The sequence below is a fragment of the Hoplias malabaricus genome, chromosome 2 (assembly GCF_029633855.1).
Source record: "Hoplias malabaricus isolate fHopMal1 chromosome 2, fHopMal1.hap1, whole genome shotgun sequence".
Lineage (NCBI taxonomy): Eukaryota > Metazoa > Chordata > Actinopteri > Characiformes > Erythrinidae > Hoplias > Hoplias malabaricus.
The window spans coordinates 53451153-53474176 of record NC_089801.1 but is presented as its reverse complement, the minus strand read 5'-3'; the positions used below and the strand labels follow the sequence as shown (position 1 = coordinate 53474176).

The following is a 23024-nucleotide window of genomic DNA, read 5'->3' as shown; positions in this document are numbered from 1 at the left end:
CTACAGCCAATCAGAGTGCAGCTCTCGCCTTTTAACACGTCAGTCATTTAAAGGGACACTGTACTGGGTGAGAAACAAGTATAAACATCAGAAACTCAGTACATCAGAATAAAACACACCATAACTAAGGGTTGCTACTGTTTGGTTAAGGGTAAATGGCCACTTGGTGAGGGACAGTAGACTAGTTTCTCATAGAAAGTAAACTTTATAAAAGAAAAACACTGTAATATGTTGACATTAGGTCTATACAAGATATATACACTGTATTATTGCAGTAAAAGTAATAATTTTCCTTATGGAGAGCATTAGGGCCTAAAGAGACACTTGGAGAGGCCATCTGTCCACTGTCTGCTTCAGCTTCAATAACTTCAAATCAGTAGGAGGTATCAATTCCACATTTTACCTGATGTAAGTAGACCCCTGGAGACACAATTTTAAAAACAAAAAAAGTATTGGGACTCATGAACTCTTCAGGTTTTTTTTTTTTTTGTTTTGAGATGTTTTTTTTTTTCCTCCGGGTGCTCCTGTTTCCTCCCACAGTCCAAAATCACACGTTGGTAGGTGGATTGGCGACTCAAAAAGTGCTCACAGGTGTGTGTGTGTAAGTGAATGTGTGATTGTGTGTCACCCTGTGAACGACTGGTACCCCCTCCAGGGTGTGTTCCTGCCTTGCACCTAGTGATTCCGGGTAGGCTCCGGACCCATCGTGACCCTGAGCTGGATAAGTGGTTACAGACAATGGATGAATGAATGAATAATATACAGTGATAACGAACTGTGTTATAATCGCAATACAATTGAGGTTTGTGCTATATCATGAGATATTGGCACTTTTGTACTGATCTTTGGTAGCTATGGTAGAGGTACATTATTGTTGTATGATATTTGATCATTTCTCAATATCTGTTTTGAGCAGGACATATTTAGTGCAGGTTAAAAATCTTCATAAAATTTAACTTTTTCCAATCAGATTCAAGCCACATTTGTACATCTTTTCAAATCTGATACAAACAAAAAGTCTTATCATGTGACTCTGCTTGACCATTTTACGATCACAATTTCTGGTCCACGTCACTGAAGAAAAAAACAAAAAAGTATAAAAAATGCAGAGAATAAAGTCTGAATATTTAGAGAAACACTGTTTGGATCATTATCTCTTATAATATTTAGACAGAAGAAGAAGAAGAAGCACCTTTATTAATCCCCTTAGGGAACTTGCTTCTCTGCGTTTGACGCATCCGTTGTAGTGACACACAAACACACACTAGTGAACAATTCTTCACACACACTAGGGGCAGTGAACACACACAGTAAACTAAAACCACTTCTAAAGTGCATTTAAACATGTGAAAGTGTGTAAATTCACTTTGAAAATTTTTTTGTTGTTGTTTTGTTTTTGCTGTCATTTGGGAACCACTGGTCTCTGGAAGGAGAGGGTAACTTGCCCTCACACAATGGAACACCTTAAAATCTGTGGAACCCAAACACACAAACTCGCCTGAGATGATGTTTGATCCAGGTATTTGATCTGTGACAGTTAATACTTTTATATGACTGGTTTTGGCTTTCAGTAGTTGAGCCTCTTTCATTAATTAGCCAACATTTTTATAGAATTCTGAAAATATTTCCTCACCAATAGCGAGCTCTCCATTCATCTAAAGCGTGCACGAATCCAAAGAATGGCTAAAATACAAAAGGTATGCTAGGCATTGTTTATATGGCTAAAAGACTTCCAAATGTTAAAAAGCAGGAACAGAGATGAGGATATTGTTCAATTCCTGCTGCATAGTTAGGTAATATTGACTTATTTTTGCTCTTACTAATGTTGGAAATGTCTCCAAATTTGGGAGGCGCTTTTAGATGCATGAAAGTAAACACAGGGAAAAAATGTGTTAAAACATTGAAACATTCATGTCTAAAAAAGAAACAACTCAAGTTACAAATGAGTTTCTGTGGTAATTCAAACAGTGAATATGAACTTACAGGCTATTTAAACTTTAGCCATGTACAAACTGTTGTTCTTTACCTTCTCCATAACATAACATATCACCTAAAAACACACAGAGCTTCTGAACCGCATTTCCCCACAGTCAGAGACATGTCAGAGTATGAGACCTTTAACACAGGTCGTTCTTAAAGGGTTTGTCTTTTTTTTAAACACAAAAAATGTCATACTTTGAGAACATTTTTCTAACTGCAATTTACTTTCATTACTAAAATTACAGAGCCCCTAAATATTATTCAGAGACTTAAACTGTTCCCTCAGTCAAATGGATTTTTATAATTTAAGTTTTATACCGCAAATGTATGGATGTAAAAGGTTTTTTAACAATACAAAACATGTTTCATTGTAACTTTTATTGTAGAGAGATTTTACATTTCCTACAAACAAAAAAACACAAACAATAAAAACACTCATTTAAAACATTTGCTCATAAAACCAGTTTGTGTTCAGTGATTTGGCTTGATACTTTAAAGTTTCAAAGTTTCTGACATTTCATCATGGTGTGCATTCCATCTTTTAGGTGCGTTAGGATCTCTACTGTATGTTTAAAGTGTGCCATGTCAATTTCAAATTACAGACAATGATTTATTTAAACTTTCATTCCATTCCTCAAAATCCCAGTGGCTCAGAAATGTACATACAGTTGGTTAGTATTTGGTAGCATTTACTTTAAACTTGTTCAACTTGGGTCAGAATTTTCCATTAGCTTCCAATATCTCCACATGATTTTCCTTCCTCATAATGCCATCTGTTCTGTGAGGTGCAACTGTACCTCCTGCAGCAAGGCACCCTACCACATAATGCTCCCACCCCCATGCATCACAGTGGGGATTGTGTTCCTTGGCTTGCAAGTCTCCCCCTTTTTCCTACAAACATTATGGCCAAACACTTTTTGTTTTCATAAGACCAGAAAGCAGTTCTTCAAAATGTAAAATTTTTGTCCCTATGTGCATTTGCAAGCCGTCACCTGGCTTTTTTTTTTTTTTTTTTTTTTTGTTGGTTTTGGAGCAGTGACTTCTTCCTCGCTGATCGCCCTTTTAAGTCACGTTGATTTTTAGGATACATTTTATTGCAGATATAGATGATATGGATGATATCTGGCTCCCCGTGCATCTTCACAAGATGGTTTGCTACGGTTCCTGAACTGATTTGTATTTTTTGTACCCATGTATGTTCATCTCTAAGAGGTAAATTATGTCTCCTTCCTGAAAGGTATGAAGACAGCCTTGGTCCACATGGTGTTTCAACTTGCAAACGGTCATTTGAACAGATAAAATTGGGAGCTTCCAGTGTTTGGATATTGGTCCCAAGAAAGTCCCCAAACCTTTTTCAAATGTTTTGGCTGAAATCTTTGGCTGATAGCAAAGAGACCTTAAAATATTGGCCAAGGTACAACTCCAGTTATCACAAATGATGTTGAATGTTTTCTGGAAGTTTTAAAGAAGTATTTGAATTCAACTTGGAGCATTTGAAACACAATCAACTGGGTGTATGTAAAATTCCGACCCACTGGAACAATGATATAGAAATTGTTTTGTGTCACGTACAAAGTAGAGATCCTCAACAACTTGCTAAATCAACAATATGTTGCCATGGAAACTGCAGAGGGGATTTACATGAGTTTTAATATCTTTAACTTAAGTGAATATAAAATGTGTGAATTTCAGGTGTATCTACGTGCATCTTTTTCAATGTCTTTTTTTTCAAATAGGAAAATCACTTCAAAGCCTGATCGGAGCACTTTTTGCTTAAAAAAAAGTACATAATATAAATGCAAAACCTATGCACACAATCACTGTAAAAAAAAAGGAAAAAAAGAAAGAAAATGAGAAAAAAAATAATTTATACAACACTATTATTGGAAAAAAAACAAGCATTTTAACAGCAAACATAGAAATTCTCAGTATAAGTTTATGACATATATAAATCTGTCAAAGCTAAATAAGTAGTTCAGTCTACACTAAAACTCACACAACTGTCACAACGTACAGTAGATAGTTTGTTCAAATATGTCTGTTGATAGATGGAAACATACTCCCTAGTTTGGTGCCCTTTGCACTAGTTTTATTAGATTTAAGTCTTATGGCCAATAATCAACCACATGGAAGTTAGCAAGCTTCCTCAAATTATACTTCACAGACGTGTGACAATGAAAATGCCATTCCAACAGGAGGCTATTAATACGTGCTCATGTTTAGGTAAATGTGCAGTTTGATTTATCAGTGACACAAAATGTCTAGCTGTTGCTCCTCTGTGTACATTAAAAGACAGTTTCATTGTTTCTAGAACTTTGAAAGAGCCTCTGAAAGAGCTGAATTTGAAAACACAGTTAAAAAGGATTGTATGGAAAAAAATTTGAACAGTAAAGATTGGTCATATTGGACTTACAGCAGATTTAACACAGCAGATTGTCTTGAGCAAGAAGCTTCAGAGAAATCTATATGACCAAGCAAATTGAATGGCATTTTGTCCAACAGATGAGGTCATTGGCTGAAAATTCTACATTAATGTAAAAGAGTAAAATCATAGACTCATCGTTCTTCAGTAATGCAAGTTGTTGAGTTGGACTGTAACATTGTAACATCACTTCGAAGGCGTTGTTAGCGACGAGGGGGCAGAGGTTGCATATGCAGTTGATCGTAGGTGTCCTTAGTGGCAGCACTCAGGCCCTGGCACGTAGACAGATTAAGAGTCATTTTCGTCATTAGTCATCTTATTAATTTATGAATGCTTATCTACACATTTTGTCTGAAATATTAGTGTTCTAGTTTCAGATTTGAATGCGTGATAAATGTCTAGAAAACGGTTTATCTAACTCACCTGGTACACCTGTTCTTTTTGACGATTCTGTGGAGACACACCAACACAGCGATCAGTCCAAACCAATCAAACCACATTTCCATTTCACCACGTTCTATTTCCTAAGTCTCATTTTAACTAATTATGCCAGCGGCCAAAGAGCTAGACCCTTAAACTCTTAAAAGGATAATCTGTTTAATGGTTTTGCAAAAGAAAAATAATGAAACCCGAATAATGTGCTGGGAAATGTGGGGGGGGCAAACTCCCAGAATTAAAATGCTCATTTTTTTCTAATTTAAAATAAAATGAAACACATTTAATAAATGGTTATTATTTTCATATCATTTATGTTTCTTTTAAAGTGAACATGAACTTAGAAAATGGCCTTGCTAGAATACTGCCCCAACATTATTTGTTAGATTAACTGCGAATCCACAACAAAACCATGTAGCAGCATGTCTGTAAGTCACGTCTCTCTCTCTCACACACACACAATTCCAGCCTCTAGAACATAACTGGACTGCACAGTAAATAGAGTCAAAAATAGATCAACAACGCTTACATCTTTCTTCACATGAATCTCTTTGTACGTGTCCTCAGACTTCTTCTGCAGACGCTATAAAATGAAGAATTTATAGCATTAATAATGATCTCAGATGAAATAAAGTATAATAAATGCAGCATTAGATGATAAGCATGCAGGAGCCCCACAGCTTATTAGTGAACAGCTGTCCCCCTTTTAACCTGCACTTTGCAACATGTTGTATTGAGCTAGTGTCTAATAGCAGGAACATTTTTTCATCTTTTGCTTTGTTCTCATAGATACAGTTTCGCAACTTTTTCACACTAACGCAACCTTAAAAGGGTTAACGGTAATGTGCTACTAATGAGGGTTACTTACCGCATATGGTTCCTCTACATCTCTGCGACCCTAAAGAAGAGTGAATGGAAAGAATTGTTTTCTTCAGCTAAAAAATAAAGTGTAGCTAATAGAGGTAGCACATTTGTTCAGCATTTCTGTTATCGTTATTACAGCACTCCACTACTACTCACCCTGTGGCCGCGTCCACTTTCAGGGTCCCCTCTTTGTCTTAGTCCGTCATAAGTGGAGCGGGGACCCTTAAGGTCCTAATTCACAAATATTAATGAAACAAACACAAACATTGAGCAACAGAAATTACATATAATGTCATTCCATTCCCATCTTCTGTAACATATTTTTATACTGTAGCTTTAAAATATTCACCGCTCACATTTCAGTATAGTGTCACTGCTGGAACTAAACCTTTCTATTCGGTTCTGTTCTCTATTGCTCACGTGTTAGTTTTCATGATTTTAAATTTATTTTATACATTATAATACTTTCATGAAAAAGAATGAGAGCCGACATTGTCCAAAATTATTCTAAAATATATCAAATCTATTATAAAATCTTGTTACATTGGCCGACACTGAAAACATCAAGACCTTTTTCTTCTTTTCTTCATGTTGTTTAAAATTTATTTTACAACCTGATTAAGATAATAAGTAGCAGTAAACAACACTTACATCATACTCAGATTCCTTCTGAACTTTGCCCCCGGACGGACAGAACTGTTTACAAAATCGAGAAAGTGACATAAATGCAATTGCTATCATTGCTTTTGTTAAATTATTTCTTTTTAAAAATTACAATAATGTACATTTTTTAGTTCGGTATTTTTTTTTCTAAATATTGATACTATCAAATGTAGTAAAGATGCCAATAATGGATTTTTTTTTAAAAATTTCTGTTGAAAGAAAAAAATTATTTTAAATAGAGTCAGTACTTTTAAAACTGCATTAATTCTGCTCTAGAGAACAATTTAAGACTTCATTGTGTGAAGGTGAACTGGCTCACCCTCTCACGCAGGTACAAGGCCGTTATTATGATGCCGTAAAGTAACAGGAACCCATCTAATACGTAGCAGATTTTAGGGTCATACATCACAGATGCCTCTGTTTGAAAGAAAAAGAGTAAAACAGTTTTTGTGTTAAACGTTTTCTCCAATATCCATGTTTACAGTTAGTGTGAGGTCAATTTCTTGATTCACCAGAAGAACACTATACAGTATGTACTTTTTAAAAGTAAACAAGGTCTTTTTGGCAATATGCAATGACAATATATTATGGTAAATTTTCTTTGTTTGTTTGTTTTTTGCATCTATGAATATTCATCTAGATGCAATCGTGAGTTGCTTTCACAAAACATTGCACACATTTACAAGAAATGTAAAACAACTTTAAAATCAAAACGAAAACCAACTTAATAAAAGTAAAATTATCTTGTGAGGTAGATACAAGAACAGAGCTTGGTTCCTGACTTCTACTGAGTGTCCCCAGCCATCATATGCATTTTTAATCCGTCATCATCATCACATTCGGTTAACATAAAGAGGTTCTGACGGAGCTTAACCAAGTACTGGATGGTAGCAACATATTATCCAGGGCATTCTCTAGGAGAGGTTTGGAAAATGTAAACAAAGACACTGACACATGTAAAATCACTTCTTATTGTATTCATATTGTTATTTTGATTATAGTTAGTGTGCCCAATAAATAAAATGTTACATATAATTTACATATAAAACGCATGTAAATATTTAATCTGTTGTATTTCTAAAATGTGAGATTATTCATTTGTAAACAGAAAAAAAATCTGTTTTGGGGAAAATATTAAACAGAAACTTGAAAATACAGATAAAAAAAACATAGTAGTAAAAGTGCATTACTGAATTTGTGGATCCCTTTATGAAAACTGTCTAGTCAGTATGCATTAAAGAAGAGGAATCTGTTGCAGACACTCAGTATGTTTTTTCACAAACCATATTCTAGGACTGTGGAACAAAATGTCTCTTTAGAATATTTGTTTTTAAATCCATCTCTCAGTTTTAAACAGGACCCTGGTATAATTAAGGCTATTTTGTTCAGCACCGGACAAAGAGGTTTAGTCACTGCTAGACATTTTGCTATATATATATATATATATATATATATATATATATATATATATATATATATATCGTTGATATCAAAAGAAAAACATGTATCTTCCAAAATGGTGACATTTACAGGAAAAGGAAAATACCTTTTTAACTTTCAATGGAAGTCAATGTAAAATGATTTTATTCCAAGTAATTTTGGAGCATTTCTAAAAGTCCATTCATTATGACACTGTCACACAATATGAAGGAGAGCTGCTGTGTTCAAATGATGTAGTGCACTAAAAATCATCAATTCAAAATCATATGTGTTTTTAATTGGAGCGCGACTATATATTAGATTATAATAAGCCTTAATTAGTAAGCAAATAGATTATATTAGACTCAGCAAATAACCAGAAACTGTGCAATAAAATGACAGTCAAGTAATCTGTTTGGTTCCTGTAATAAAAGCGTACATTCGTTTTCACTGCAGGGATGTCCACAGGTTTTTCTTGTAACTGTAATATATGCAGATTAGACCTGTGAAACGCTCCACATCAAGATACAGACAGAAACACATACCGGCACACACATACACAAACACACATATACACGCACACACACACAGTCAGACAAGGTGCAGCACAGTGAGCGGTGTGTGTGATCCACTAAGCCTTTTTGCGGTCGGTAAGACTCGCAGAGTTTCTAGTTCAGTGGTTTCCTCAGCTGCAGCTCGGGAGGTAAAGTGGTATAACTGACTGTGTGTGTATGTGTTTGAGAGAAAGAGAGAGAGAGAGAGAGAGAGAGAGAGAGAGAGAGAGAGAGAGAGAGAGAAGGAAGAACACTTGTGTGGGCCTTATTTATATTATACACCTACACACAGACTGATTTTTAAACAGATAAGGTATATATGCATATAAAAGGTGTGACTAACTGCACTATCTTCTGCAGTTATTAATTCTTAGTTCTTGATGTAACCATTCTTCTAGTACTTTTCATTTTTTCTGCCAACAATAAAATTGCAGTATGTTTTTTTCCACAGTCATTTTCATAAAGTGGGTTTTTTAAAGTCTAAATATAGAATATTTTTAAAGTATATAATGCAATATGCATTCTTCATTTTTGCTTTAAAGCCATAACAGAATAAACATTGTATAACTCTTTAATTTTTCCATATTTCATCATTTGAACACAGCAACTATGCTTTCTGTTGTATGGACTGTCCATGAAAATAAATCAATAAAAATGATTCCAATGTTTTTGCAGAAATAGCTATTCACAGTGGACAGTGATGATATGTACTCAGAGCTTTTGAATACCAATAGTGTTCTGAGGAATGAGAAGTGTTTTCACTCATGTAAAATGGTTTGCAGCATTTCAACAGTGTAATTATGTTGATATGGTAAATCACATTTATCATTATTACATAAATATTCCAGTTTCCTCCTATATTTAGCAACCCAAATGTGCCTGAACAGAACCATACATCATTATGGAACATGTGAACAGGTTCTTTCAGCTTCATTTGAACGTTTGAGCCTGGTGTGGTAAGTTACATTAAATGCTAATCTGTATGGTAAAGGCACAGTAGGGCAGCCCTGTTATACAAGTATCCAAGTATCACACTGAAGTAGGTAAAAATGTAGCAATTTTTTGGAGATCACCTTAAGAACATTCATATTTTCAAGTCTCACACACTCCATTGTGCAAAAGACTTAAACAACTAAGAAACTTGCTTAAAATAATTCTGGATGGCTTCTAAACAGATTAGTAAATATTAGAATGCATGTGAACATTGCCAGACCACTTTGCAGGTTGGTTAGAACAGACTTTTGCCATTTCACTTTGACTGACTGACTGACTTATGAGAAGTGTTATGAGTTTCTGAGGTAAAGACTATCTGTAGTAGGCAGAGCAAATTCACACCAGTGTAGCTCACAGAGCAGACATAGCAAATTTTAATCTCACAGAGCTCTCATGCTGTGTTTGGGCAATCTGCAAATCTAGTCATTCCCCAAGCACAGCCAGAAAATGGCGAGTGGGAAAACACTTGAAAAAATAATTTGAAAAAGGAGTAAAAAAAAAAAAAAAAAATGTCAGTGTTTTTCACGACATTTTCTCATTATACTGATGGCGGTTATACAATGGAACAGCATCATTAACTGCAAGTTAATAATCTTACTACATTAACTGTTAAGTTATTAAAACCTGCTTGAAACCTCACCACTCAGTTTATGATACATTATCTTTCTTGGCACTAAGTAAGTTGAATCAATCTTTTAAACAATTGTTGAATTAAACTTTTCTGTAGCTGATTATATGTCTGTTATCTTTAAAAATGTTAAATAAAACGTGACTGCCTTGCGACTTTATACCTATGGTCTAAATACTGATAAATATTCAGAGGATGTCTAATGTCCTGTGCATGAAACATAACATACTTTACATTTTATGACACAAGACAATTTTCACAAGTCACTCAAGCACTGTCTCAATACTTTATATATATATATATATATATATTGCCACTGTGTATGAAAGGTGTTTTATAAATAGCCTTGCATAGAAAATGCGTAACAGATAACGCTGAAATGCTTAAAGCAATACTTTTTGCGTAGATATTATTTGCATTTATTCCAATAGTGTTTTTTTTTTTTTTGTTAGTTTGTTTGGTTTTTTTCAGGTGCACAAAACTGCATAGACATGTGTAGGACACATTTATTCTCTGCAGATTTTAAATTTTGACTTTCAAGGAAAACATTTCTCAGAACTCACACATCACACCCTTTTACAGAGAGATTTACAACATTTTGAAACCATTTTAATGAAATATAAATACAACGTAAACTGAAACACACAAACTCCACTGAATCTCATCATCTGGTCTTTCACAAATTGTAACTAGACTTTCCAAAGCTTTGAAAATGAATCAATTTGGAGAAATTTCATAAGAAATTGTCAAAAAGCCCCTTTTGTTACCATAGACAGTAAATAAAATGGCTAACAAAGCTAGATGCTACATACTTAGCATTGCTATAGCTATAATGTTTAGAGTGATACATATTTTGATGACTCTGAAATTGAGTACCATGCAAAGTTATATAGTAGCTACATATTAAATATCTTTATACTTTGTGTAAGCAATTGAAATACAATACATGAAAAATATTACGTTTTAAATGAGTACAACACACTTTTAATGATTTTGTAGCAATTCTATTGAAAAGCTAATAACAACTAAACTTAATCGTTATAGACCACTTTTAGAGAAATTTAAACAGTTCCCTGAAGTCTTAATAAGTCATTTGTGACATGCTTTGGTAAGAATACTACAAGGATCAAACAACACAGCACTTTTATTACCCTGTGTAAGCAGCCCTGTTCAGAATGGACTGGTCGAGTGCCGGTTTCTTTAAATGAGACTGCGGCTCTGTTCATTGCAGAATCGCAAGCTTTGACCATCTGAGCCATTTTCTTCCTTCTCCGTTCTAGTTTTCTCCATATTTAAATCATTGCACTTGTCTTGCTTCTTTGCTCTGTTTAACCTCATATTTGTGCTCTCACATAAATGTGGTTTTATCCCTTGTTTTCACATTTAGATAGATGAGAAAGAATTGACTTGGTTGTTTTGTTTCACAGTTTGTAGGAGCTCCAGAGCCCCAAAATAATGTGCTAATGGACTGAGGAAAAAAACAGACCCATAAAATGTTCAATTTAAAGTTTATAAAGTTTACTCCTTTGTGTTATATTATACAAGAATAGCTTTTTATTCATAAACTGTATTCTTAGGCTGTATGATGTATCACATAAACTAGCAGAAACCTCCGCTCATGGTCCAATGGAGCCTCTGTGGTTTCCTTTGTAATGAGTTTCTGTGAAAAATTGATTCTGTCTGAGATAGGCCTGACTATGTTCCTCTGAACCGATAAGCTTCTGCACATGATTTCTAATAGAAAATGATCACTCAGTCTCTTGATAACCTTCTGCTCTCTCTAAAATGTGAAAAGTCTACCAGATTATACTTACTATTAACTCTGTTTTAGCGGTAGGTTTGACTGACACTTCCTTCAGTTTTGCATTTGATGGCTCTGCACTGAATAAGCTGTGGTCAAGTCTAAACCTCCCTTTCAAGCCACCACAGAGGTGTACTGGTGCGGTTAAGTTTCCCCTCTTATAAGTAACTTTAAGTCAATGCTTCAAAATAAAGTAAGTGACGCAGAGGAAATCCATCTACATCAGGAGGCTTAACAGGAATGTCAACTAGGATATTATAATAATGAGGGCTACATACGAGAATGGGAATTATGAAGAATCATTGTGGCTGCTGTAGGAGTTATCATTGCTAAAACTGATTCATAAACAAATAAAATCAAATTAAACATTTATAATTATGACAAATGTTAATTGTGGAACTTTGGCTTTTGTGGAATGTAAGTCTGGGGCACATCATAACTGAAATACTGATATAAGTCTTCATAAGGTACATTAGATCAGTCTTTTCACTTTACATATCTTGTGGGAAATGTAACACTAGCTCAAATGTTACACACTAAGGTCTTTGATGATTTATACCTTTTTTAAAAGCAAAACATAGGTTGCAAATGAACATTTATTTAAAAATAAGTCACAATGTAAAATATTTATACACTGAAAAACTGTATTATTCCTTATGTTAGTTTTTATTTTAATATCCCTTTAAAAATCTGGGGGAAACTGTCTTAATAACAAATGATTACATGTCCCCACGACAAATGGGTTCACGCAATCATCTATTCTCTAATTTTGTTGACAGAGCGCGAGAAAGGAAGGGGACTTTAAATACTTTACTGCCTACATTTATAGAAACAAGCAGTTTCAAGTATCTCAACTCTTATGCAACAACAAAACCCATACTTGTTTGTACATTGTATATTTACCTGAACACAGTAGCACACAGTGCCAAAATTGAGTGTTTGAAAGTTAGGTCTAATGCCTAATTTGATTTCTAGAAGATAATTTTTATCATATTATTTTACTGACATTTTGCTTAAAAGGAATACCGTTCTTAGTGAACTATGAAGATGCATCCAAGTGTTTGGATTTGCCACGGCAGTCAGTATATGAAATTGGATGCTATTCTCTAGGTGACGATGCTCAGTTCTTTTTTGTCTCAAGACTTGGGGCTCCACAGTATTTAACATGATAACGTTTTTCACACATTTAAAAGATTAATAATTCAATAAAACAAAGTAAAATAATGTCTGTAATACAAACATGCTTCCAGTCTTCATGTCAGTTTAATGTATGTATAGACGGGACACTCAAAACCCTTGTTCCATCTGTGATTACAGTTGACTGGGCTTTTGTTCCACTGGATAGACAATTAAAAAAATCGCAAAAACACATGTATTTGCACATGTGAAATGTCTTTTAAAAGAGCACGGGCACTGACAAAGTGTAAAGGAGGTACTGGAAAAAGCAGATAATGTTACTATTTACAAATATGTATAAAAATCTATAAAATCACATGTTAATTATACCACAAGAATGAATTTGAACGTACGGAAAACCTAAAATATTTGGGCAATTAAATCAAATTTGAAGACAATCACGTAACATCTATGTGTGTTTTGTGTAATTTAGTGCTGTACAAGAAGTGATTGTATAATTTATGTTGGAAAAATAATATATAAATTAACACTAATGCTGAACACTAAATATTTAGTTTGGACAAAATTGGAAGTTTGTTTTTTACTCACAGGCCTGTGTAAATGTAGGGATGACAAAACCATCCCTTTTTGTTTAGAACATTGCATCTTAAAAGTACATTATATATAAACAAAACTATTCGAAAAAGAGTGCACGTCAGTATCAAATGAATTGAGATGGTTTCTTTTCTGCTATCTGTCTGTATCTGACTGCTATCATTCTCCTGAATTTAAACACACCCTGGAGGTGTTTAATTGAAAATGAAAAGTCACAAACATTTAGTGATGTCACTGACTGTAAATTAACATTGCAACGCCTACAGATACAATAACTTTTTCCTAAACATCACCAGCTTAGAAACATACTCATGGAAAAAAAATATTCTGAGTATGTTGTTTTGGTTTACTAAGTGAGTTATAATGGACACAAAGGCCAAGTTTGAATCTAGACAAGTGACCTGTATCAATACATAAATACAGTGACGATTATTCATTCTGTTAAACAACTCTAACTGGACCGTTTTTAATATTGGACAAAGGCACCCTGCTAATCACGTTGTAATCAAGTCTAGCAACTAACAAGCGCAACAACTTTTAATAAGGACAAACCTAGAAAAAGCAACAAACCAGAGTTGTGCTACTTTTGTTCTTTGGTATAATTTTGTGATTTTACATCCAAGGACTGTGGTTGTTACATAATTTTGGTTATTCTTGGTTAACAAATAGCAGCCCAGTTATAAATATTGGTTTTTACATTTAATTACAAATTAGGTTGATGAAAGGCCATGAAAGCCTAAATTAGATTATGTAATTATTTTTAGGACAGATGAGCTTCAGAACTCAACCACTGTATTTCCCTGTCCTGATAATGTCTCTCTCTACACATAACCATCCTATCGTATGTTGACTAACACCTGTATCCACCTTTTGGCCCAGCTGCAGATGTGCCCTTTGCAGTTTGTTAGAGTTCATATAACTTTTGAATGTATAAACACTGGTTCTATAATATACAGGCCGTGGTGTTTTGTAACTGGGGTGCAGTCACTTTGGAGAACAGCCTGCTGTAATATTTAACATTTTCTATCTGTTACAAATTTTATAAACTTGGTTATTTCTATCTTTAAGTCTAACAGTAGTTACACATTCTTTACATTATTGGCTACAATGTTCATATTTTCTGTCAAAAAAAAGCAATATTTTTGCTCTCTGACATTTTTATGAACATGATTATGTTAAAATCATGTTCTATGAGCAGAACAGATAGGTATTTGGACTATACATGTTTTTATTGTTCGATAATACTTCAAAAAGGCATTACGATTACTTACATTTACTTTCATTTTCAAACTTCTATTGGAGCGAAACAAATATGCACATTCTCAAACGTAAATATCTAAATTTATATAAATTATCGACACTATTTTAAACAATAATACATTTTCATTGCACTATACTTTGTTCAGTCTGTTATTTAATGCATATAATGTTGTAACATGGTGGTTTTTTTTTTTAACCTTTTCTTAAAATATACGATCTCATATCTATGTAACGAGGTCAAATATACTGTGTTAGAATTATGATTTTTCCATCACTCTGTATCTAAAAATCTATTTTGAGAAACTACTGGTACAAATCAAAACATTCAACATTCATATATTACTGTGTCTGAGAGGTCTGGTGGAAAAAAAGAGAAAAAGAAACACTGTGGAAATATTTCTTATCTTTATGAGTGTTCTCTAAATCTCCGTTAAAGTGGGAAAGGTGCACCCCGTTTTGAAACTTGTGCATGTTTAACATATTTGAGATATGGATCTTTTAAGATGAGTAGTGGCATTAAGAGAGAGGCAGTGTTGTTCATGAATGCACATGGAAAGTGCCCTCCTACACAGAGTTCCTCTGTGAATAATGAAAATGATAGCTCTGCATATATTCATTTTTATGACTGATCCAGGACCAGACACTTCTATCTGAATTGTAAACCCAGCCATTTAAAAGAAACTAAAATACATGTCTGAGAAGAGCACAAAAGACACACCACAGAGTAGGCCCCTTTCTGCCCTTGCCAGAACATTGGACAATAACACGGAGTCCCAGCAATGACGCACTTAAATTATTGAATAGAAGAAATGACTGTCACAAGACTTCAAATCTTTCAGTTCTTGTTTTGTTAATAAGAAATGAGTGGAAGCTTAAGAATTGTATGTTTACTGGTCATTGGAACAATACTGATGACTGAATGATTTTATATATATATAATCATTCACTGATGGCAGGTCAAATATCCAATCCACCATATGAATAATAATACAAATGTAGCTGGTTTTATGTGCACATTTCACGCTGCTGAATTTACTTTCCAAATGATGAACGGGATACAGAGCACTAGAAAATTCTGCACTTTTTCTATTTCCAACAGTAAAAATAAAAATAGAGAAGGGTTTTTAAGCCAACAATATGCCTATTTGATTGAAGAAGCTGGATTTTTAATGAGATTTTTTAGTCTGTATGTGTTCTTTCTGCATTTGCCGTATTCTTCAGTGCTTAAAGGCTTTTACTTAATGGAATTCTTGTCAGTTTGTTAGCGTAAGCTGCTACATGAAGAATTTCATTTAAAAGAAGATAATACGTTGTATATTTTCATAGATTTTCAACAGTTCCTCCATACTGTTATATTAATGCAAAGAAATTATAACTTATTGATTCATAATCATATACCAGTGTTTCTGACCTCTTTTAAATATTTAAAACAATCAAAATATTGTCCTGCAAAATGCTATTAAACAAATCACAACCACTGTTCACAAAAACAAAGATTTGATGAAAAATGGAACAAAAACCTTTTGTTATCGATTTTTTTCACCCTTGTTTCACTGTATTGAGAATTAGTCCATTTCAGTATGTGACGTCGTGAATGTACATACCTTTCACAATTAAAATAGCGAAAAGCTGTCATCACAAATAATGGAAAGTAAACTTAAATAATCTTGCTGTCGTTTTTAGGATTTACAGGAAAATACATTTCAATACAGAATACAAAACATTAACAGAGATGGCAAATTTCAGCAAGGTTTTTTTTTTTTTTTGTTTGGGTTTTTTTTGGTGCAAGAACATTTTTTTGCTATGAAAATTCAAAACATGTTATAGAAAAAATTCTGATAAGAATACAGAAAATGTTTTCATGAATTGTAACAAAAATGGAAATAAATGTTCAAACCACATAAAACAGCTCAACCAACAGTGTCAAGGCCCTCATGCATAACAGGGAAAAAGCCCAGCAGTCTTACTTCTACACAACAATACAAAACTCTAGTGTCCCTCTGTTATGTGCTAATTATTAACATTACAATCAAATGCATCTAGTTGCTAATCTTTGCGATCTGATTTCATATTTTTAGAGACTAAGTGAAAGCTGGGTTTATAAAAATAAATAAATAAATATGGCTACCTTGGGTTATGTGACAGAGCTCTGAGAGCGGATGCTCTTTGCATGAATTCACCGCACTAAATCCACCCAAATCTGACCCGTTTTCATCGAGCTTTCAATGACCTCACAACACTAACTTACCCAGCTTGTGTGGGGGTAAAAAAAAGTTAAGGAGAAGAAAATGAAAAAGGTCAGGTTTTACCTGCAGGTGTGACCATCAAGATCAACAACAAGAACACGCCAGTCTTCTGAAGCTCCATACTTCCTTTTCAAAGGACTTTGACCTTCTGCAGCCTAGTCTGAGACTCTTGGTCAGTCAGGAAAGAAGTTCTACCAGAAACAGTCCTACCAAACCAGGTCCAATGTCAGATATTTAGATGCTTGGGCCCAGGGAAGCAACACCGAAATGCCTCTGTACGCAGCTGTGCTGCGGGCTTCAGTGACACTACTGCTTCTGTGAAGCTCTGAGCTCTCTCTGATGACAGGAAGTGGCTCCTCTGAGCTCCACCTGATGATGCAGACAACCCACCTTCTCCTACGACATGATTACCGCTGATGATTGAAGCTTTGTGGCACATTCTGCTGTTGGGGTGCTGTTGTCTTGAGAGTGGGTGGGAGTCATGGCCTCTTAAACAACAAACCAGGAGTCCCCCTGCAGAACTTTCATAACTTTGTTTGCTTTTGTAGTATTTAAAAAGCAGAACCATTCAACACATCAGCAAGCCACAGCATGGTGTTGTGAAACGCTACATTACAGTGATCTTTTGTTAGATATTGCTGCTTGATGGAGGTAGATGATGAAAAGAGAAGCCAGAGGGCAAACCAGAGTTAACGTCGGTGTAGCTGTTGTGTGTTTTCTTACATGTGAATGAGACATGAGGTAAGGTGGGTGGTGTTGGACAGTGAGGGATTGTGTGATCTATGAAGCCATGGCCTTCCTGTGTTTTGTTTTGTTTTTTTTTTTCCTGGGAGTGGCTTTGGAACGAGAGCTGAATGTATAAACAAGGACTGGATTACTTCAAATAAACTTTATTTTAATGCACATGCTTTGTCCTAGACCATGACAAACTCTTTTTTTTAACAAAAATGTTAGTGTATGTAGGAAAACCACAAAGAATCTTTAGTCTTGATTGTTGGATATCAATGCCTACAGGAGGGAAAGGCACTAATGTAAAGTTTAGAAGAGAGAATGAAGAGGAACACTTGTGCAAAGTGCAAAAAATGTGTACATGGATCATCTTATCCAAGACAACAATTACCTGTGACACGAGTAATTGTAAAAGTAAAAAAAAAAAATTAAATAAAACACAGGCACATGTTTTGAAGTAAATACATTATGTAAAAATATAGATTTATATTATATTCTAAAGCATAGCATAGGAAAATACCCTTTTGTAAAAACTCCTTACAAAATTCTCACACAATCAAACTGAAGCAAAAGCTCTCATCTGGAGCCACATCTGAAAAATGATCGAATCTATATGAAATCTTCTTATGAACATCTACTGCATCACACTTCCTGGAGGAAAAGAAAGAAATAAAAAATTAGAATGTTACAATGAGATATTCTAGTCACAAAACAGTGGCATATTTTTGGTTGATTAATGTATAATACTGTAATATCTGCTAAATAACAGAGATTCACTTAATGATCCAGGATTAAAAGCATACTTCAACAAAAAGACAAATAAAAAGTAATATAAAATATGATGTAAAACTACATTATCCAAAGGCAACCATGAAAGAAATTACTCACAGTTCTGCTAATATGGCGTAGCCTTGTAGTAATCTTCAGGAGAAACTATCTTCACACCACCAAAGTAGTCCAGCACCCACACCTGGGTGATGTTCATTTTAGCAAAGAACCAGTTGTGATCAACCGGCCAATCTATCATCTCAGGATGCCTGCTAAATAGTGCTTTCTCTGCTATTGCAGCTTCTGTGCCATTCACCTTAGAGATACAACCAAAACATGTTTCCATGTAATTAAGTGTGCACCAAAAACAGGGTAAAGTGAGCCAATCTGATTTGCTCCTTTTCTACACCAAGTTGTGGAGATTTAATATTTGTCCCACTCCTCATCAGACACACGTTTATGTGAGAGCACAAAGACAAGGTTAAAAAGAGCAAAACAGACACAAGAAATGTGAAGGATTAAGTGTACTCATTAAACATGTCAAAAGCCAGAACAGAGAAGAAAGACGACCAAGTGAAAATGGCTAAAATCCAGACATTCTGCTTCTCAGTTGACACAGCAGAGTTGTTTATACAGGGTGGGAATGGAGCCATTTAGTTTGATCCTTGTGATATTTTGACCAGTGCATGTCACAGACATTTGATTAAGACCCCAGAATGGTGTTAAATTTTGGAAAAGTGAAATTGTATGTCTACAAGTGAAAAGTTTATAATTATATTTTCGTTTGCTGATTACAATCATCTGGCTTTTTTATGGCTATGTTGTTCTATGCTTGTGTAAGTGTGTGCATTGCCCTACCTCCTGTACAAAGCCAGAAAGGATGATGTGGGCACACAGTGGGCTCTGTGGATCATAGCCGTGATGCTTACAGAAAGGAGTTTGAGCCAGAGACACAGACATGGAGGCCTTGGGATTCACCTGTATGACACATTCACAGTTCACAGTTTAAACTGCAATCATCACAGACACATTGTGAAGTCCTTTATTTCTCATTTCATCATTTACGCTATATATAAAGCCCAGTTTAGTCTGAGCTGTAGGGTGGAGGACTAATGTCTTACAAACGAGTTACACACAGCGCAATGCACAAGTTCACCAACATACTGTAACAATATTAATGTTTAAAAGTAGCTGATATTTTCTTTGACCCTCAGAAAGTGTCACTGCCTAGAATCGTTATATAATTATATGCAGGATTAGTAGATTATATAAATACTGAGAAGTTACTGAACACCACTTTTGTATGTGTGTATTTTAAAACACTGTATTCAGTGTAGTGTGTACAGGTGATTTTCAGACTAAGGGCCCAAGAAAGTAGCCCTCAGTGTCACTGCTGGACTGAGAACAGTCCACCAACCGGAAATATCCAGCCAACAGCGTCCTGGGTCTACTAATGGACTGGAGGATGACCAACACAAACTGTACAAGGGGTAGGTGTGTGTCTTAAAGAGTGGACAGTGTCTGGACACAGTGTTTAAAAACTCCAGAAGCACTGATGTGTCTGATCCACTCGTACCTGCACAACACACATTAACACACCACTACCGAGTCAGCATCACTGCAGTGCTGAGAATGATCCACAACCCAAATCATGACTACTCTGTGGTGGTCCAGGGTAAAATGGAGAAAATGAAGTATAGAGAGTAATAAACAGACTATAATTATAGTCTGTTTATAATATATAGTCTGTAATTATAAGACTACAAAGTGCTCTGTGTGGTCAGTGTAACTCACAGAATGGACAGTGAGAGCAGAATCAAGGAGGTAGTCATAATGTTATGGTTGATCAGTGTATGTAGTTTAAGCTCCTACTTTTATGTTTCTTGGATCATTTTATTAAACTAGTCTAACTTTACATAATTCATTATTTTAGCAGAGAATGGATTTGGGTGCTACATATCCTCTGGTAAATAAATGTATAAACAAGGGATGCACAAAAACATGTTGTGATGTGATATTTCAAGTTCAAGTTTGATGTTTATTTGACAATTCTTGAACTTAGGAAGAGCATAATACTTAGCTGTTGCTCTGGTTAAACCTCTATAAAGTACTTGACTTCATTAACCATGAAAGAAAGAGGGTGAACTTTCTTCATGACAATATTCCTAGCAGTTGAGGTTACAGTTGGTGGTTATATAAGGCCCAAGACAAGTTGCTACTTGATTTCATCAGGTTTCGTTGGCTTTCCACTGACCAGGAGTGAAGATAAAGACCAAATCAGTAAAAACACCCTGACAGCTGAAAAAGTGCTGTGTCACGGTCTCTGGCTAGTATCAGTGTAGTTATGAAAGCAAAGCCCTTGCAACTACTTTGGGCTGAGCAATGCATAAAATGTCAGCATAGCTAGGAACTGAAACAAAAGAAACAAAAGGGTCATGTTTTAGTTTTTGCTCATTCTAAGGGAGCATTTAAACCTTGGTTTCATATCCTTTTCTTAAATCAAGGAAGCCTGTCTTGTACAGACACTGTAAAAAACAACAGAGTAGAGTGGGACTCAAGAGCAAGACCTGTTTTTCAGAAAAAAAGTAGGGAAAAACAAGTTTAGCATGTAGAGGAAAACTGAAATGGTCTCTACGGTGTAATAAGTGAAAATGAAATACGCACATGACATTCCATAGTGACAGAGGAAGTGGAGCCAAAATAAAATTAAAACTATCACAGTTTTCATGTCCTTTTACTACCATTTATTTCTAAGAGAGTATCGGTTCTGTCATTATGGTCTCTCTGTGTGTGTGTACCTGCAGGACCTGTACATACATCTCCAAGTGTGTGAGGCACATGTATGGGGTTCCTCTCTCTGTGTGTGTGTGTGTGTGTGTGTGTGTGTATACCTGCAGGTCCTGTACAGATATCTTCAAGTGTGTGAGGTACATGTATGTGGTTCCTCTGTGTGTGTGTGTGTGTGTGTGCATATGTGTGTGTATACCTGCAGGTCCTGTACGGATATCTTCAAGAGTGTGAGGTACATGTATGTGGTTCCTCTGTGTGTGTGTATACCTGCAGGTCCTGTACGGATATCTTCAAGTGTGTGAGGTACATGTATGTGGTTCCTCTGTGTGTGTGTATACCTGCAGGTCCTGTACAGATATCTTCAAGTGTGTGAGGTACATGTATGTGGTTCCTCTGTGTGTGTGTGTGTGTGTGTGCATATGTGTGTGTATACCTGCAGGTCCTGTACGGATATCTTCAAGTGTGTGAGGTACATGTATGTGGTTCCTCTGTGTGTGTGTGTATGTGTGTGTATACCTGCAGGTCCTGTACGGATATCTTCAAGTCTGTGAGGTACATGTATGGGGTTCCTCTGTGTGTGTGTGTGTGTGTGTGCGCATGTGTGTGTATACCTGCAGGTCCTGTACGGATATCTTCAAGTGTGTGAGGTACATGTATGTGGTTCCTGTGTGTGTGTGTCTGTGTGTGTGTGTGTACCTGCAGGTCCTGTACGGATATCTCCAAGTGTGTGAGGTACATGTACGGGGTTCCTGTGCCGTTGCCCGGAGCTCCGTCGCTGATGGAGAAGGCATTGGAGAACGGCTGTCCTTTCACCGGATCGTGTGTGGAGATTGTGGCCATGGAGGCCCAGTCACACCGGTTCACCACGAACCGCGCCATCCGGGCCACTTCTTCGTGCGGCGGGATTTTAAAATGGCTCGCGTGGACGGCCGTAAGGGCCAGAAAAATCAGCACGGTCAGAACCATGATAACACTTTTCTACAGCATATCAACAGCCCGCGGAGTGTTTATGTGCGGTCATTGGTCATATGACCAAAAGAGCGTCCGAGACACTGCTACAGCGCATGCGCAGAGCCGGAGAAGCCGATGAAGAGGGATCTACAAACTATACACAGCACATAACCAGGCAAATGATATAGCTATCAGCGGATTAAAGCAATCTGCTCTCTCACACCTCAATACCAATATCAAAAAGGTTTTATCTTAAAAAACGCAGTAGAATAAGGCTGTCATTTGAAGCCATTAACACTTCTGACACTTTATCACCATTTACGAATCATAGTTAAGACATGCCTTCACAAGAACATGACATGCATTTACAAAACCATCTCAGAAATTTAGTTAAACCAGTTGCTGACTGTGCCTTACATGAGTAAGACTTTCAATAAACTGTTTTAAGGATGTTGTTGGTGTTGTGTGTGGTATTTTTTAGTAGAAGTAGAATCCATGCTAGTGGTCAGGTGAGATTAGAAATAAATTAAACATTTAAAAAAGCATTCAACTTTAAGTCTGTAATTTAATATCTCTGTTTCGAAATCATCTGCCTGCTTCCATGAAAATAAACGTCAGGAACATTTGAATGCAATATTAGATAAGCAGAAAATCAGATAATGATTCACACATTAATAAAAAAAATCCAAACTGTTGAGGCTTGGTGAGTTGTTATCAGAAACATGGACATGGTTTACTGGAAAGACTTTTTTAGGTTTAAAATATATTTTACTTGTTGTAACCACAATTT

At 35.5% G+C, this 23024-nt stretch overlaps 2 protein-coding genes across 2 annotated transcripts; both read right to left on the bottom strand.

Moving 5' to 3' along the window:
• Positions 1–2355: 2355 nt before the first annotated feature.
• cd247 (CD247 molecule) lies at positions 2356–17395 on the bottom strand. Its single transcript, XM_066660007.1, has 8 exons — positions 17060–17395; positions 6684–6781; positions 6353–6397; positions 5858–5932; positions 5706–5735; positions 5367–5420; positions 4826–4852; positions 2356–4674 (listed from the first exon to the last, which is right to left on the bottom strand). Exons 1-8 carry the CDS (start codon positions 17115–17117, stop codon positions 4606–4608), a joined length of 456 nt encoding a protein of 151 aa, XP_066516104.1. The 5' UTR covers positions 17118–17395; the 3' UTR covers positions 2356–4605.
• A 484-nt stretch (positions 17396–17879) lies between these two features.
• On the bottom strand, positions 17880–22427 carry creg1 (cellular repressor of E1A-stimulated genes 1). The gene is made up of 4 exons (XM_066660959.1): positions 21980–22427; positions 19352–19471; positions 18614–18809; positions 17880–18376 (listed from the first exon to the last, which is right to left on the bottom strand). Exons 1-3 carry the CDS (start codon positions 22247–22249, stop codon positions 18621–18623), a joined length of 579 nt encoding a protein of 192 aa, XP_066517056.1. The 5' UTR covers positions 22250–22427; the 3' UTR covers positions 17880–18376; positions 18614–18620.
• Positions 22428–23024: the final 597 nt, after the last annotated feature.

Bases quoted from the DNA above. Each gene is read 5' to 3' on its own strand.
- cd247 (XM_066660007.1), bottom strand. From the start codon at position 17,117: ATGGAGCTTCAGAAGACTGGCGTGTTCTTGTTGTTGATCTTGATGGTC. The intron at 6,398-6,683 runs GTGAGCCAGTTC...TTTTGTAAACAG, and splicing joins CCTTGTACCTGCGTGAGAGG to TTCTGTCCGTCCGGGGGCAA. The intron at 4,853-5,366 runs GTAAGCGTTGTT...GTGTCTCCACAG, and splicing joins AGATTCATGTGAAGAAAGAT to AATCGTCAAAAAGAACAGGT.
- creg1 (XM_066660959.1), bottom strand. From the start codon at position 22,249: ATGGTTCTGACCGTGCTGATTTTTCTGGCCCTTACGGCCGTCCACGCG. The intron at 19,472-21,979 runs GTACACACACAC...TGTGTCATACAG, and splicing joins TATCCGTACAGGACCTGCAG to GTGAATCCCAAGGCCTCCAT. The intron at 18,810-19,351 runs GTAGGGCAATGC...TGTATCTCTAAG, and splicing joins TTTCTGGCTTTGTACAGGAG to GTGAATGGCACAGAAGCTGC.